This window comes from Camarhynchus parvulus, chromosome 12 (genome assembly GCF_901933205.1).
Source record: "Camarhynchus parvulus chromosome 12, STF_HiC, whole genome shotgun sequence".
NCBI classification, from domain to species: Eukaryota; Metazoa; Chordata; class Aves; order Passeriformes; family Thraupidae; genus Camarhynchus; species Camarhynchus parvulus.
The window spans coordinates 8,913,302-8,931,084 of NC_044582.1; the positions used below are offsets into that span (position 1 = coordinate 8,913,302).

A 17,783-nucleotide genomic window follows, 5' to 3' on the forward strand; every position below is an offset into this window, starting at 1 on the left:
CCCACTTATTCCATACTTGAAAATGACCCTGAATGGCTCCTCAGACTCCTGTCAGGATTCACCCTTGTCACCAAAATATTGTTTAATTGAGCTGCAAAATTTGCTGCTTCTTAGCCCTGAAAGTCTTACAAGCTGTGATTTAGACAGGAGCCATGAGAGAGAAAAGCTGCAGGGCTGAAAGTGGGTCTAGGCTGTGTTTGGATGCTTGACACCCGAGTGTTTGATGACAGCTCTGATTTAGGGCTGTGAGTGCAGAATACTTAAACCAGGCTGTGAACACAGTCTTGCAGGTCAAGATTAAAATGCACCTACAGAACAAAGATAACTTGCATATCAACAGTGTACAGTGTATTTTGCACCAAAGTTGTCCACATTCCTAAAAAACCTCTTACACATTAGAAATTTAAATTTTTGTAAGAAAAATGAATTCTAGTAAAACCCAAAAATAAGCACATGCCTTGGGGCAGCAGGCTCCACACAGATCCAGTTTTGCAGCTGAAGCCAAATAAAAGCAGAGTGAGTAACTCTGAAAATATCACCTAGAATATAGGCATAGGTAGCTTGATTTAGAAAAAATTTTTGAGAGTTTTCCACAAAATATTTGCATAAGCAAGCTAGGGAAAAGTCTCCTAGAGAAACTCTTTATAGGCTGAGCATGAGACTGTTTGGAGAACATGAAGAGAATGGTTATTGATGGTATGCTCTTTGGGAGGGTGTATTAAGTATGGTTCACAGAAGCCTGTCCTTGAGCTAATCCTATACAATATTTTCATTCATGATCTCAATGACTGGATAGATCAGCTAGGAATGAATATGCTGGAGGAAAGGACTAGAATTTGAACCCAGCAAACTGGGACAGTAGTCTGAAAAAATAAGAAGCTGTTTAAGATGGGATGTTGAGATGTGTAAGCACAGAATGAGAAATGGGAGCCTGTATTAAGAAACCTACAGAGAGGCATCATGATCTGAGCTCACACGTTAAACTCAAGGGAAGCATAACAGGAAGACATCCTGAGGCACCCCCAAAGTTAAAATCCTACTTGAATTAGTCAGCTCTCATGAGGTCTTAGCTAGAGAACTGCCTGGCTGAGAGAAATGTACTTAAGAAAAGACACTGACCATTTGGAGAAACTCAGGAAGACAGAAACAAGCCCAGGTCCAGGAAACACAGCCCCCAAGGGGAGAGACTGTACCAACAAAGAACATTTAGTCCAGAGGAAAGAAGATTCATCACATCCATGCTCAGTCTTCAAGTATATAAAGAATGCTGCAAAGTGAAAAAGAATAGACTGTTCTCTGTATCACAGTTGATAGGGATAAAAAAAAATACATATAAATAGGCTTACACTGCAACCAGGAAGATACTGGGAGAAAAAATCTGTTCCCTTGCTCCCCCAGACAACCCCAATGATACTGAATACAACTGATCCTTCCTCTGGGTAGGGACAGGACAAGGTGACTTTAGGATTTCCTTCAAAACGTAATAGTTCCTGCCATTCTACACACATCTAACAGATACAGCTCCTTACTGGAAGGTGCAGAGAGAGGCTTGTCAGTCACAGATTCTGAAGAGATCTTGCTAATGGAATGGAAAAATGTTCCCTTCTTAATATTTTTATATTGATAACAAAGCAAGCCACAGGATTCTAAGACAAAAATGGAGATGTCAGAAACAGAGCGGGAGCTTAGTACACAGTATTTTTAACAGGATTTGGTGCTGTCTGAGACAGACACTATTGTATTGACATCCAACTAATGGATGTAACAGAGCTCCTCCTCACACACAAATGCCACAAGCTGGGATGGATGTGGCACTGCTGCTCTGTAACTCACTGTGCTCTTCTGACCACCCATCCAGGAAAGGCTGCACACCTGGTGAAGGGAAGGGATTCTTCTATTCCATAATGTGCAAGTCACTCACCTGGATTTGAGATTTTCAGCTCAGAGTGACAGGAACTCCAGTACCACAAGCACAAAACAGCGAGATTGGCCACAAACAGAAAGACACCTAATTTGCAAGGCAGGAGTCACAGGCTATTTACACCACAGTGTCTCAGCCATAAACATTTAATTAAATCAGCCTTCTTTCAATCATGGCATATTTTCTACATCATTGCTCATTTTCAACTTGTTGCAAAGCCTCTCCTGATGTTCCCTTTTTAAGATACTGAAATGCTGGTCTCAAAGTTACTGCACAAGGCATGAGCCAGAGCAGCCAAGTGCAGAACTGTGACACTGGATTTGCTCAGCCACTCCTCAAGCACTGCCCACCTCAACATCCACAATACCTGCAAAAGTCCTTCCAGCAAAAAACTCATTACATGGTGCTGACAGTGCTAGCTTAAAGTTCAGGTGAAAAAAAAAATTTCATCTTTACAAACTTAAAAATGAATCTGCTTTCACTATCAGGTGACAAACTCCAGATTTTTTGTTTGTGATCAACTTTGATCTAGAATTGCTCAGCAAAAAGTGGAGATGCTCAATAACATTCATTAATTATCAACTTAGTCACTTCTATTGATTGGTATAAAAATGAAAAGTTCACTAAGTGCACGATCAGCAGAAAATGACTGATAAAACACTTCAATGATTACTGACAGCATTTTAAAATTATTTACACAATAAAAGACATATATGTCTTAACTATAATCAGTTACCAGAGTTACTAGTTTCTTTAAAGCAGAACTTACAAGGAATTACAGACCAGTGTGAGGTTACTTCAGTGCCAGATAAAACCATGAGGCATCAATCAAGACCAGGCTGCCAATCATCCTGACCAATGTCATTCACTAAGCACCAAAAAAAGCCAAGGAAAACTGGATACCTCTACTATACTGGAATTATACACACACATTCATAAACCTTTTGGTTACCAAAGACTTTCTGCAAGAAAAGCAAAGAAAGAAAAGGACAGGAGTAAGAATCTGGCTTTAATCAAATGAAAGATGCAAAAAGTGCTAAAAAAGTCCACACCAACTCAGTGCTGCTTAACCAGTGACCCTCCAGAAAGGGAAGAACTGTAACTGGACACGATTTGCAAATAGCAGAAGGTTAATACAGCTGGCAGGTAGTACCACCAAAGCTAGGCTGAAATTGAGTATTGACAAGTGAAAGTTAACCATCAATAACATATAAATTGAACTCCGTGAATATATTCACAGAAGAAACCATGATGAAGGATTTGGGCATCAATGTGAACCCTCAAAAGAAATGAACACTCAATAGAACAGGGACTCTGCACAGCAGAACTCTGTGGGATGATGCTCAATATTGAAATTATTAAAATGTTACTTATCAATCTTCATTTGGAAGAGCATATTGATTAACTAAAACCCTTAGAAGCATGGACAGTTTTCTATACCAACAGAAGTGGCAAAGATTTGCACTTCTGAAGAGAGATGACATCTCATAAACAAACTAACAGCAAGAAATGAGGAAAATCACGACTTCTGTTCCTGTAGAACATGAAATCAACTCAAAATAGCAAATTATAATTGCAGTACCATAATTAGCTTGTGGGTTAGAGTGCCACAAGATACCTTGGAAAATGCATTTCAGCAGTTTTTAAAATTATTGTGTATTTGTCTGGCTAACAGAAAAACCCACACTTACTCTAGACAGAACAAAAATACAAATTTTCAGGCTCAAAGGACACAAGATATCCACCAGTTGTGAGGAGACTGGGGAAACAGTTCCCTTATATAGGTTATTCCATAATTATCCATGGCAGAAGTTTTTGTACTTTCCAGGAGTGTAATGCTGGAAACATTAAATGCTAATGTTTAAAAATCCATCCTATCTCCCCTTGAATCTGCTTTTAAACAAGAAAGAAGAAAAATGAGGTAAGGGAGCTTGAGCAACTCCAAATACATCAGCCCACAAGGCTCCCTCACACCCAGCACCTCGCTATGCGTGGTGTGTTACAGACAGCCCAGATCAGCACATCAGGCATGGGGAAATCTCTTCAGGCAGCTCTTCTACATTACAGGACTGAAAATTGGAGCTGCAGAAGGGCCAGCATCGCAGCTGATCTCCAGAGACAAGGAACCTTCCCGCACTGGCACAACTGGGGTTAAGCAGACAAAGGTGCTGAGGTGAAACACTCCAACAATTGACCTATTTGTCATTCAGGTTTGAGACTTTGTCCTTACACCCTGTGTATGATCTGTGAATCTGCAGCTCTTCGCTAAGCCCAGGCTCCTTGGAACAAGGTCTGATCAGGAAGATGAATGCTTCCTACCTTGAGGAACGTTTCCTCAAGAAGCCAAACACACCTGCAGGCAGGAGGGTGCGAGCTAATCCCTGTTGTGCTGCAACCCTGCAGAGAGAGCTGATCCTTCTGCAATTCCAAACTGCCAGTCAAAGCTTTAACATCTTAATACACAGCATGCTCTAATTAAAATTTCTAATTAAGGGGAAAAAAAACCATCCCACACTAACCAGCAAAACTAATGTTGCAAATTAGCAAGCCTTGTGTACAAATTGAAGGTGGTGTTGGCTGCTCTTTCACAGATGACTTTGTTTGTATTTTAAACAAATTATGGACAAAGTTACCACAAGTTCACTTCTGCCTGTTTTAGTAGTGGGACACAAGTACCAATTCCTACATGAGCCTTCTCTGTTAGGGTAGAGGACAATCCACAGACAATCCATTTAAGGATCTTCCTTTGGAGGATGGACAAAACTAAATGTGGACCACATGGACAAACTCTGTCTGCATTGCCTCAGTGAAAGGTAACGTTATGACAGATTTCCTCTTACTTTTGTCACAGGAAAGAAGAGTTCTGAGGAGTCCAGACTACCCTCAAGGTTGGCAACAGCCTCATCAGCGCCCTTCACATGGCAGCAAAGGAAATGTGGGAAGAGAAGCAGCAGGAGCCACAGTCTGAGGAGTCAGGTGCACCCCTGTGACATCCCACACGTGGCAGTGGACAACTGACCAAATGAATTCTCCCACCTTTGTACCCATCAGTTGGGCATCCATTCCCTGCACAAACACATAAGTGAGTGCAAGTTGTACATAATGATGTGGCTTTGAAATACACCATATATCAAAGGCAAAAGTTGTCAAATGCTGTCAGCACTTGGTACTGAGAACTCAAAATACTAAGATCTTGTCTCAATACTGATCTCACAGCAACTTCAGCTTTAAAAGAATTTGTGTGTGTTACACTGTGATGCTTAAAGATTTATGTACCTGTTGTAACAACAGAATTACTAAATAAATATGCTCAGATACCATTATTACAGCAGCTTAGGGTCCCTACAAATACATTTCAGTCTAAACCCACGCCTCTCATTGAGTTTTGTGTTCCTGACAGTTCTATTTTCATTCCAAACTGGCAAACCTCTGTGTTCTTCAACTGTTCTAAATCCAGACCTCTGCCTGAAACTGCCCAGTCATGCCATGCTTTGCCAGATGGCAAATGAGATTTAGAGCTCAATTTAGAACTGGATGGAGACCAAACTGTCCACTCACCCAGTGGGGTCCTAAGCACAGATCAATCTTCACAGTTAAAAACAACACAACCTCCCACAACACTGAGGTATAAAGTGATTTGCATTTCTTTCAGAACAAAATACTTCTCTTGCCAGAGCTTTCCAACACTATATTTAAAAGACAAGATGACACAAAACCATCCTTTCCTTTTCCCTTCCACATTCATCAGCAATTGAAACCTACCTTAGTTCATGTAAAGACAAAACAAGTAAGATGTGCATGAGAAAATACACTTCTCAGATGCCTGATTTTTTTTGAGGAATAATTTTAGTTATTCTTGCACAACAAGTAACTAAGTACCCCATCTGCATTTCTACTGTCCTCACAAACAGCATGACCAACACTCTGCAGAAAAACATTCCCATCTCTGTTTGACAGAAGTGGGCACCAATGTAGATAATATTTCAGTAACTTAACAGGGTCTAGAAGAGCTTCTGAAAGACCTTGATCTTTCCAGGTAACAAAACTATGTTCTCAGAGAGTGCAAAGTTCAAGTCAGCTTTGGTTGAAGTGAGGCTTGAGAAAGAAAACTAGATGATGGATCGCTTACTTTAGCAAAAACTAAGAAATTAGGCAAAACTTCTGTGTGGGGTCTAAGTTTCAGCGTGTCCTTATGGAATGCTGCTTTGGGAATGAATTCACCATGAGGGCATGGATCACTCCTAACTGTCAGACTCAAGTTATAGGCACTAAAATATCAGTTTTCACAGAAAATAGTATAAAAGAATCGGCTCCTACACATCTGAATGGGGGCCATGTACAGCCTAATAAAAGCAATTTTGTGGTCCAAAAAGGATGGAGTCTCTCTGACATCAACAAGGCCCTTGAGAAATCTCAGAATGATCAACCAAAACACAAGAAAACTGCATGACTCCCGCTCAAAGAAGAAGAAATTGATCTAAACAGAACATGCTAGAGCTAATGAACAGCCCAGCTTTTTGAAAGGATCAAAAGTAACCAGATAAGTTTAGCCAAAATGCAGTGCAAGGGTGTTAGCAGGCTCCTCATTCACTGCTGGGGTTGTCAGTTTAGCAGCTCTTGATCCAGACCTCAAATTACCTTTTGGTTAAGAAATATGAACTAGAACAGGCAGGACTGGCAAGGACTCAATAGTCAAAAAGACAGTCTCGTTTTAATGAATGTGCCTTGTAAAGCAGTGCAGGGTCAAGATTCACCAAAGATCTTGCAGTATTTTTTGATCCTGTTCAATAAGATCCTTTCACAGCTGACTATGAAATACAAAAATATAAGAATTTGATACATTCTCTCTCCTGTCCTTTACCAGAAAAAGTATACAAATGCATATCAGAAATGTATGGCTTAGATGCCCCTTAGAGGACTCACCTTTGACAAGCAACAGTTTCCTGGAGGGGGAAGTGGATGATCCAAGTCTTGCAGACTGATTACACCATCTTGGAAAAGTGCTTGTACCAGACACACAAATGGAAATAAAAACTGTGACACTCACTGAGGAGTGGAAACCCAACAACTGGACCTTCAACTAGCACAGCATGCACAGCAGGAGATGTGAGCAAGACTCCATGTTCTGGCACTGACAATGGGAAATAAGCAGATCCACTGTACTCTTTTTCCTCATATATTGTCTACAGTGTAAACTGATGTTTTTAACCTGTTTTTGCACAGAACAGCAGGAGAATTTGTGGGGAATCCCAGAGGACTTACAGTACCTTGCTTAAACTCAGCCTCCCCAAGCCCCTGGATTCCTTCTGGGTGCTCATCTAGCAAAACTGGCCTTACCACAGATTGCAGTCCTAAAGTCCTTCCCTTTCTGCCAGACTTGGCAGGGTAGATCCCAGTACTAGGCTCTATCTTAAAATAATTCTATTTATATCCTCAACAAGTTTGTTTAAAACTCATGTGTTTGTAAATGAAGAGCTTTCCAGCTCACTGTGGATATTAAACTAAAAGGGAAACATGAAGGAGTTTTGAAACTGCTAATAAGGTAGTATTCCTCGGCTGCCTTTCATCCCTCATTTCACAAGATCCCAGAGCACTTTGCAGATGTAAACACAGAGCTGCTCTCCCAGCACTGAGAGGCAAACAGTGCTGGGTGGACTGTGGCTTCACCAGTGCATTACCCCACGAGCTGTGACGGGCTCTCATTGTGCTTTACCACCCCGTGGCTGTTCAACTGCAGAGTCCAACAGGCAAGGGAAGTGCTATTGCCCAGAAATAGATGCCTTGTACACACCAAGAACTGCCCTGGTGCAGATGGTTCACTTTTCCATAGTCAGTTACTTGCAGCCAGCTAATACAGGATTTAAGAGACAGAGCTATTTTCAGCTGAGCCAGAAACATACACAGAAAGGACACCGGTGCCTCAGGCTTTGGTCAACAGATTGGAGTTGATGGCTGTGTCCCAGACATTAAATGCACTGTAGTTTTTAACAGAAGCTGTTCTTTAAGAGCTGTGTTGCAAGCCTCATGCAAACCCTTCAGTCTCAGTTGCAGTGCAAACCCCCTTTTTAGGTGGGGAGACTCAGCTTTGATTCCAAGCAAAGGATGCCACCTACTGAATCCTTGCTACCATGAGCACAGCTTTGACCCTCCTGGCTCCAGACCTCTGGCATGATCACAAGCCAGACTGCAGTCCCAAAATAAATTCCAAGGAAAAGTAGAAAACAGGCTTGTAAAAACGAAGCTTTTCTCCCTGCTACTCTCTCCACAGCCCGAAGATGTATTACTCACCAAACATCTGCACAGCCATAATAATTTCTAGTTTTGCAACACTGACAACCTTAGGAGCATTAAAAAAACTCCTTACATCTTTATTCCATTTTGGATTCATTATAATACAGTCTGACAATATATGCTAGTACAGTACATTCTGCAACATTTAACCCCTGCTCCCAGCTGCCGTTCTTAACTTCACGGCTTAATGACACCGAGTCAGTAGATCACAATATGACCCTGTTAATATTTTTTTAATGCCATTTTTACAAATTACAGCATAATGCACTGATTATGAGGATGAAAGGAAAGTCTCTACGTCTGTCTGGAAACCAAATAAAAGAATGTTTGAACATCTGTTCATCCTACAAATGTCTTTTAAAGCTTTGATTTTCCCATAATCATTTTGTTCCACCATTTCACCCTTTTTCGAATGTGTATCCAACAGCCTCAGGACAGTAGCCAGAGATCTGCAGTAACAGCACATTATAATCAAAGTTCTTGGGCACACTTCGGTTCTCCCTTTAGAATTCTCCATTGGGAGGAACACAAAACCAAACCCCAGTCTTCAACAGATCCCTCCCCAGCTGTGTGTCCTACACAAACCTCTGCAGCAGGAGCAAAAGGAGAGGAGGAGGCTCTGTGACAGGGGCTTTCTGCAGAGGATTCCAAGGCACAGGGGCAGGGCAGGGGGGCAGGGGAAGGCACTGCCTGCTCCTGTGGGTCCATCAGAACTGCCCAGGGTCAAAGCCTGAACAGAGGCAGCTCCTCAGTGCACACAGGAGCTGGGATGAGCTGCAGACCAAGAGCCATCCCCATCTCACTGGGCTCCCAGCAACCATCCTGGGAGCCCCGCTACGGATCTCCAGGGAAGAGCAAAGCCAGAGCAGGGAGAAGCAATGAGCAAAGAAGGAAATGGGAGCACTGAGGCAGAGATCAGGTCTTAGACTGAGAAGATGGAAGAAAAATGCCAAGCTAGTATGCTAGTCTGGAAATGAAATGGAAGATGGGGGGAGATTTTAAAAATGTTTACAAGAGACTGGATGAGAAAGGGATGTAGTTCCAACTCTGGAATTATTGCTGCTCAGTCCTTTGGAATACCCAAGCAAATAAACCATGGGACTCCCTGCACTAGGAGTCTTTTCAGCCAAGCAGAGGACTGCAAATCTAAGTGTTCAGGGTTAATGAGTTTTCAAAGGGATCAAGTTCCATAACAACAGACTCACTGATCCTGTTAAGGGCAATCCACGGTGTGGGGGGGGAAAACATTCATCAGATAGGCTTTTGTGAAAATACATACCCCCATTTACACTGACAACCTCCTCTCCAGAACTACTCAAAAGTGTCTTAGAAATGAGAAAAGACAAAATCCTTTAAGTGCAAGGATGACAACTCTGGAAGCACCTTTCCTGATCACTTCCCTTTTCTTTCCAATACTCCAAATTAGCAACCCATTAAAAATTTGGAAAGGACACTAGAACTATACAGATACAAGTATAAGTTCCTTAATAACTAGGAGCATTTAATTAGTTTTTTTATACCCATAATTAGACTAACCTGGGATGATAGTAACACTGTTCCTTCAATGTCATCTGTTTCTCTGTTCATCACTGCAGTATCTTAGGCAGAGGTAACAGTGCCGAGTACAAAACAGGATTTGATAAAGGCTTAAAAGAAAGATAACATTATAAATATTCTTTCCAAAGACTGCTTTTGGGGGTGTTAGGGAAGAAGAGAGAAATGGGGAAGGAGAGGTGACAGGGGTGTGAAATGCATTTTTTCCATTACAGAAGGAAACATTTTCCAGCAAGGCTGGCAGCACAAGTTCTGTTAAGCCAATAGCTGAAGTTGCCTGCCTAATTCCTCTGGGATCACACTGAAAGCATTCCCCATCATCTTAAGGGATGTGCTAAAGCTTTGCTGGGACTCACTCAGCAGAAACTGTTTGGGATTATTACACAAAGCACTAATTCTGTTCTGATTTAAAGGGGGACCATCAGCCTAGTTTAGACACCAGGCTTGCTCTGTCTCACAGGTGTCCAGCTATAAATATCCTCTCAATAGTTGATAACTTTGCCATTTGGAGCCACTTTGGCTACCTAGAAATTAAAAGACTGGAAAAAAATCAGGATCATGTTAACATGATGGGCTCATGCCCATCAAGGGATACAATAATATGATTAATAAGAATGAATGCAGCACTTATTTACCTCCATGTGTAACATGCACTCACATTGTACATATGGTCACCATCTAGAGCTGACTTCAGCTAAGGGTCACAGGCTGCCATTCAGCATCAACAAGCAGGTACTCTTTTTGTTCAAAAGGCAGGAACCAACATTTGCCATGTTGCCAAGCCCAAGTCCAATTTCTGTTCCAGACTGCAGCTTTCATACCTGTGGAATTGCTGTTAGTTTTTATGTTAAGGTGTCCTATACTTTGTATGCAACAAGGAAGGGATATTACCAGAGCTCTCCTTTTCATGAGCCTAGGACATGAAATTGAGAGAAAGAGCTAAAGCAGCCATGAAATCCCTATTAAAAACTAATGGTTTCTAAAGCATCTTGGAGACACTCATTTTACAAGGCTTATGCAGCAATCTTCTATCATTATTTTAATGAAACAAAGCCCTTGACTGTTTCCAGAGGCAACTTTTTCTTTCACACACAAAAGGCATTTTGGTTATAAAAAAATAAAAAAGGAAAAAGAAAACAGTTTTGGAATAGGATTCATTGCAGAACAGGCAGAAAAATCAAAAAAGTTACATGAAATGTCACTGCAGATAAATTCTGAACCTTTGGAACAGCAAACAGAACAATTAAGACTCTCAGCTACACAGATCATTATGTTTAATATGAAAAACATTTCTAGATATAAACTGTATTTATGAAAAACATCCATACCATCTCTCAGATAGCATCTTACACATTTGCAACTGAAGGCATGTGAAACATCCATTTTAGCTTTCACCTATTAAATAGTATGCCTTTGGTCTCCCACTTTGCTCAAGGAAGTAAGCCTAGAACAATCAGCTTCACTTTGTGGGTCACATGAAATTCACATCCTGACTTGGTGGCAAACTTCTAAATCAAGAGCAACTTCAACACAGTTATCCAGGCAAAGAGTGCAATTAGAATGTGCACCCAGGGGGGCTCCTCTGGCAGGTGAGCCAGATGAGATGCCACAAAGAAGCACATCACAGAGATGACAAAATAAGCAAATCTGAACAGAACAATATGAGATCTCAGATTTTGGAAGGGGGCACAGTCAGCACAAGCTTCCAGGTCTGTTTGTGAGGAAGGAACAGGTTTAATGTGTTTGAACAAGAAACACATTCCACCTCAATGCATTTCAGGGTCTGGACTTTAAAGGTGTAATCAAAGGCCTCTCTTGTTTCCTCAGGACTGAATCATTTTCTTCTGTGTGTCAAAAACATATCTTTTAAAGATAAGAGAGATAGTAACAGGTTGGGCTGAATCATTCTTGCTGCTTTCATCCTCTTTGGTCATATCCCCCTTCCCTCCCTTGGATTTCTTCTTGGAGGCAGCAGTTAGCAGCATCTTGGTATCTGGCTTCAGCCCATCTGTAAAAGAACAAGAACACACATGAATAACACACTCAACATCACATTTCAGAGAACTAGAAAAAATGAGCAGGCATGTTTTCATCTGAAATCAACCAAAGAAAATAAAGTAAATCATATGCATTAGGGAAGTCAAATTTCTGCAGAAGACTCCTGCAGTATGGTAGTTTATATAGAAAGTAAGAGAAGACTTTAAACATAAAGTTCATAACAGTGATACCACAAATCCAGTGCAGAATCCTGAATCCTTCAGTGTCCATCTACAGCTTTTAAAGTATTAAACACAGGGAGGAATTTAAACAAGCCAGACCAGCTTGCCTGGTCTAAGTCTTTTACTTGGCAGGCCTTTCCTATTATTTAGACACATACCCAAAGTTTCTTGTCATCATTAAGAATATTTACAAAAATATAAGTCATTAATAAAAAACAATTGGTAAGACACTAAAATTATAGAGAGTCACAAAGCTCAGGAGATTCTTGAATTTCTTTAAATCTATTTTCTGGATTTACCTGAAGCACACTGCTTTTTTATAACTTGCACATTGTAAATGATACAGGTTTTGTGTTTGTTTTTGTTTCTTGTGGTTTTGTTTTGTTTTTATTTTGTTAAGACAGAGTATTTGTTAGGGATTTCAACTTGCACTGCTTGTTGCTTAGGGGCATGAGAATTAAGCTGCATAGTATTTTGGGGATCTGTTTCTCCAGACATTGGTGCCAAACAAAAATATTTGTCCTTTTCCTCCTAAACAGCCAGGGTTTGTTACACCTTTATTTTTTTCTTATAATTCAACACATTGGTAGCATTTTAGATAAGAAAAGCAAGATAGCAAAGTCCAAAGAAACCCTGTAAAACAAGAGAGATGCAGCTCCTAAAAGACCACTCCTGAAGAAGCACTTGCATAAAGCAGAAAGCAACAAACTCCTCAAAGCTTTTTCAGTACCACCTGAATATGCTACAATGTGGTTTTCAGGCATTGGGCCAAAATCAGTTCAGGTATTTTTAACCTGTGGTGTCACATAACCTTATCTCAAACACTTAATCAGCCTCTCTCTCCTCATACTGAAATTCAGATGCGGATTCTCGTATCACGGCCTGACAAAAAGATTGAGATGCTTATGATTTACTGGAGACAGGAGGTCTGCAGGCACAGGTGAGCTGCTCCAGCTCACACACATCCAGGGCTACTCTCAGCTGATGGCAAGGGGACACAGCCCCAGACCTCAGCTTCTCATCTTGCTGTGTCAGGGAGCAAATTGTCCCAGCAGCATTCCCAGTGCATGGCCAAGGGAAGGGAGGAAATGAGGAAGTGTTGAAGCAAAACCAGGAAAAGCTCCCAATTGCCATTTCACAACCAGAGGCTGTAAACCATCCCTAAAGCCCTGCAGGGGGGAGATTTTTACAGAGAGGGGTCTTTTATTTGGATAAAAACAAAAAACAAAGAAAAAAACACAACAGCAACAACAAAACAATGCACAAAAAAAACAACCAAACAAAAAAAACAACCAAAAAACCAAACCAAACAGAAAACCGAAACAAACCCAAACAAACAACCAACCCCCCCCAAAGAAACCCCAATAAAAAAGAAAAAGAAAGAGGAAAAAGTGCAAGGGTCCAAAAGAGGAGAAAATCAACATGTTTTGTATATAACTAAATAAATTACAGCCCTCACTAAGGCTGCAGGAGTCCAGCATCAAGCACAATCAACTTTGTACAGTTCTGCAAGATCCTGCATTTCAGTCATGGCAGCTGCTGTTTTCTCTTTCCAGATGGCAGGACACAAAAAAAGCAGTGATTATTTCATTGTGAAAATAATTGAGACTGTTCTTCCTTGATGGCTGAGAAGTCTGATAATGACTATCTTTGCACACGTAAGGTTCAATTAATCAAACTAGGTAATATGGTGTGGCGGGACCACATATTTATTATATGATTTTATTACATTGTAGAGTCATGTTTGATGCAGCTGTTTCGATTTTTTAATTGGATGCTTTCATATAAATCCTATTAATTTCATTACCCTTACAATCACTCCATCTTCACTAAGAAAAATAATTTATCACTACATGAAAAGTAACTTATTTCCTATTTGGAAAGCTCTGAGACCATTGTGGGTGCTGCTAGAAAAAAAATAGCAACAGTCAAAAAAGGGGAAAACAAAATAAAAAACAGCAGAGAGAGTGACCTCACACAGCTCCACTCACTACCTCTGCAGAATTTATTTAATATTTTATGCTTTCTACTGTTTTGATCAACCTAAATGTAACTGTCCCTGCACAGGGTTTCCTCTGCTTTCCTGAGACAACCATTTATTTTTTGGACAAAGAAACATTTCATTTTGCTTTCTAGTTGGTTTCCCTTTCTGGGTCTTATCACTATTACAAATGTTGCTGTTACTGGCACAGCACTGTTTAAGAAAGATGTTTAACTAAATCCTTTCAGAAAGACACATTTTAATTAAAGCAAACAAATCCTAAAACACTTTTATTTATGTTAGCAGGCTTTGCGAGACGCTAATTTCCAAAAAATGGTAATTGGCGGAAAGGAGAGAGGAAGGGAGGAGACGTGGCATTAAAATTGCAGCCAAAATTTCCCCTTATGGGTATCTGAAGAACCCAAGCTGCCTCTGCCCACAGGGACATGGCAGTGGTTGGCCTCTCACCCCACAGAGACCCTGGGCTGCAGCAGCAAGGCAGGGAAGTCTCAGCCACGAGCGTGAAATAACCGCTGTGGATAAACTGAGCTTCAAACCCACCAGTGACATCAGCTTGGGTGGCCCAACACAACTGAAACCTGGCACAGCATCTGTGGCGTTCAAACAAACATCTCATGTCTGAAAAATTCTGTTTTGGAGAAAAAAAAGTCATGCTGCATGTGGAATTCTGCGGGGGAAAATGCATTTAAAACTGAGCCATCTCACCTCCTCCACCCTATCACTAACTTCCACATAGAAGTAAAGGTATACCTCACCTGCAGCACTTAACACCTATTTGGACTAAATAAGGTATTCCAGGTAAGAATTTAGAGAAAAAATGGCAGAAAGTGGCAGTTTCTACCAGTGAAGTGACAGGCTGACAGCCAGAGACAGCTCAGGTATTATTAAACTCACATGGTATCTAAATTACCTAATCAGATCCCATGGCCCTCATTCTGCAAACAGATTAGGTGGCTGGCATCATACCCTGACAAATGGCATTTTCTGTTTTTCTGCTCTGGTGCCAGCAGGTCTCAGGGCTGAGGAGGCTCTGAGACAGGGAGCAGCACAAAGGGGCAGGCAGAGAGAGACAGGCACAATCGGGGTTTCATCTACCTCCGTGGATTTCTCACATTACACACAATGCATACTTTACATTTTACAAAACCAAGGAAATGAAGGGAAATATATCTGTCACCGAAGAAGACATCAGAGCTTTAATAGCTGAAATGACGGATATTTTTAGATGGAGGTCTAGTTTAACTTACTTACATGAAGGGTCTAATCTCTGCTGAACAATAGCTATGTTAGCTTGAACACATAGTGAGAAATCTGTTCCATTAATTAAGTGCTGCCTGTACTACTCGGATTTGTAGCAAATGTTAATAGATTTTTTTTCTTCCTCTGTTGGACAATTACTTTATTTTGCCAAGTTGCTAATGGATTAAATTGAAAAGGTCCACGTGTTAAAAAAAAGACTTTAGCTTCAAAGTTCTAAAAAATGCCTTGCATTCAACAATGGAAAATACCTATGTATTAATGTTATTAATGGGCCATCCTCAAAGGCACATAAGATATGTGAAAGCTTAGCAAATTCATTCCTTCCCATCAAAACCATGTCTGTAAGAAGAAGTGCCCAGACAAGGTCTTACACAAAATGTACTTTTAGCATCCACTAACTCAAGTTAGATACGAAAATCTAGTTGCAAAACAGTGTAATTTACTTCATTCTTTTCAACTACTGTTAATAATTAACAGATAAAAATACAGACTCTAATATCCTTTGTCTCAGAATAGCCTGAAGGATTTAGTTCCAACTGATCCATTTGTAAGCGATATTAATAAAAAAACGCATTTTCAAATTCAAATGAAAAGCAATACCAAATCAGGAAAAACAATTTCCAAGTCTAAAAACAATTTAACATGCACAAAATAAAGGAAAAACACAGTATTTTATACAATTTTCACAAATAAAAAGCTAACAGCTTAGTGATTTGCAGTATCTTAGTTAAATTAATGGCAGCGTCGAGTTTTACAATTGCTCACACAAGAAATTTGCATGGAAACACACCGATTTTAACCACTTCATACATTAATTCCACACTGTAGAACTCTGGACACCTTCTTGTGTATAGATTAAAATCCAGTTTTATCTATGCACAATGAATTCAGCTCCCCTCCCTCCCTCCCTGCCTGCCGGGAAGTTACTCCCATGGACACAAGTTCTGCCCCTGAACCTGCTGTGCCCAGGAGAGGCTCCACACCAGGCAGCCTGGAATGCCAGCCCCGACACAAATCACAACACCCACACAGCACCGGAATCAGGCTTACTTCTGCTTTGGTTTTACTCCTGCTTTAGCTGGAAGGAGGATGAAAGCTGACACAGTATCTGCTCCTCTAATTCCTTTTGCTCACCCAGCAGCAGGGTGAAGGAGCGCCTCTGTGCTTTTGCCCCACGTAAATATTTATTTCATCTATTACCTGTAACCTTGGACTATTCTTTGCCTTTTACACTTTTAACTTCTCCACTACACATTCTCCTTCACTTAATATTGTCATTCCTTATCAACATCCCTTGTCAGATTTGTTGACTTTTTTTCCTTATAAGCCTTCTGCTTCCCTGCTCCTTCAAAAGGTCTCCAAGAACGGTCCCTGTTCTTTCTTTCTAAAGTCCAGCTCCTTCTTCCTTGACTCACAACTGCACTTGCTATTCAGCCCTTCAGGAGTTTGATCTCTCTCTCCCCCTTTTCCAACTTAATTTTTCAGATTTCCCAACTCTGCATTTCCATTTCCTATTTTCACAGTTCTCTTCAATATTTAGGAATAGTTCTGTCTCCTTCAAAGCTAATGAAACATTGTGTTTGAATGCAATATTTTAAAGATTGAATGCCAGACACACTTTAGATGAGAAGCAAGATAATACAGTATCTCCTTGTAGCCCAGCCAGAGACAGGAGCAATTTTCAAGCAACTGATAACCCATCATTGAAAACAGGTGTAATAATATAGGTGCTGGGTATGCTTTCCAGCACAGCCAGGGAGAATAATTTATTTTGCTGAACCTCAACAACTCCCTTCTCTTGTGCACACTTGTAAAAAAAGCCTATTGAAAACCCAGCTGGTGAACATGGAAGTATCTGCATGGATGATTACACAGTTTTCTTACAGCATAAGAATTGTAATGGGGAAAAAAAACCCCATGTTAAAAGCTTTCAATGCTCCAAATTAATGAGAACTTTGCTTTCAGGCTAAAATGAAAAGTTCATCCTACCCTGCACTGGTACTTGCCATGGTTTGCTGGAAAAGTGCTGGCTCAGGATCCTCACCTTGCTGTTAGGAGAAAGCACATTGAGGCTACCCCAGCAGCTACCCTGGGAATAGAAAATATTCCTTTCTTCATTACATATTAAGAAATTGCTAGACTATTCTTGACTTGCTGATACTATTGCCAAACCTGCCGTTCCATTCAGGAATTTGTGAGCAGAGTTTCAGTGGGAAACTGAATTTGCTTCTCCCTTCTGTAAACAAAATATCCTATTCCCTTTCTTTGAATGCTGCAGGTAGAAGACTCAGCTACACACAATTTCTTGTTTCCTGTCAACATTCAAAAGTTAAAAATGGACTGAACATCAGAGAACAAGTTAATGCAGCATATTTGACGCAGAAAATAATTTTTATCTGAGGCAAACGTAACCTTTTAATATGACAGGCAGACATTTTTCTTTCCTCCCGAGGGAAGGAAAAAAAGAGCAAAACTTGAAAGAGGCAAAGTGTTGGGGATAATCCTCACTCACAATGGATTATTCGTAACAGCTGGT

General features: G+C 40.6%; 1 protein-coding gene across 1 annotated transcript in view; it reads right to left on the reverse strand.

The window, feature by feature from the left end:
- Window positions 1-8,249: 8,249 nt before the first annotated feature.
- EEFSEC (eukaryotic elongation factor, selenocysteine-tRNA specific) overlaps window positions 8,250-17,783 on the reverse strand; it is a 124,485-nt gene continuing 114,951 nt past the window's right edge. Inside the window, exon 7 of the mRNA XM_030956557.1 lies at window positions 8,250-11,774. Coding sequence (XP_030812417.1) covers window positions 11,590-11,774 — 185 coding nt within the window. The 3' untranslated portion in view covers window positions 8,250-11,589. The remainder of the gene's footprint in view (window positions 11,775-17,783) is intronic.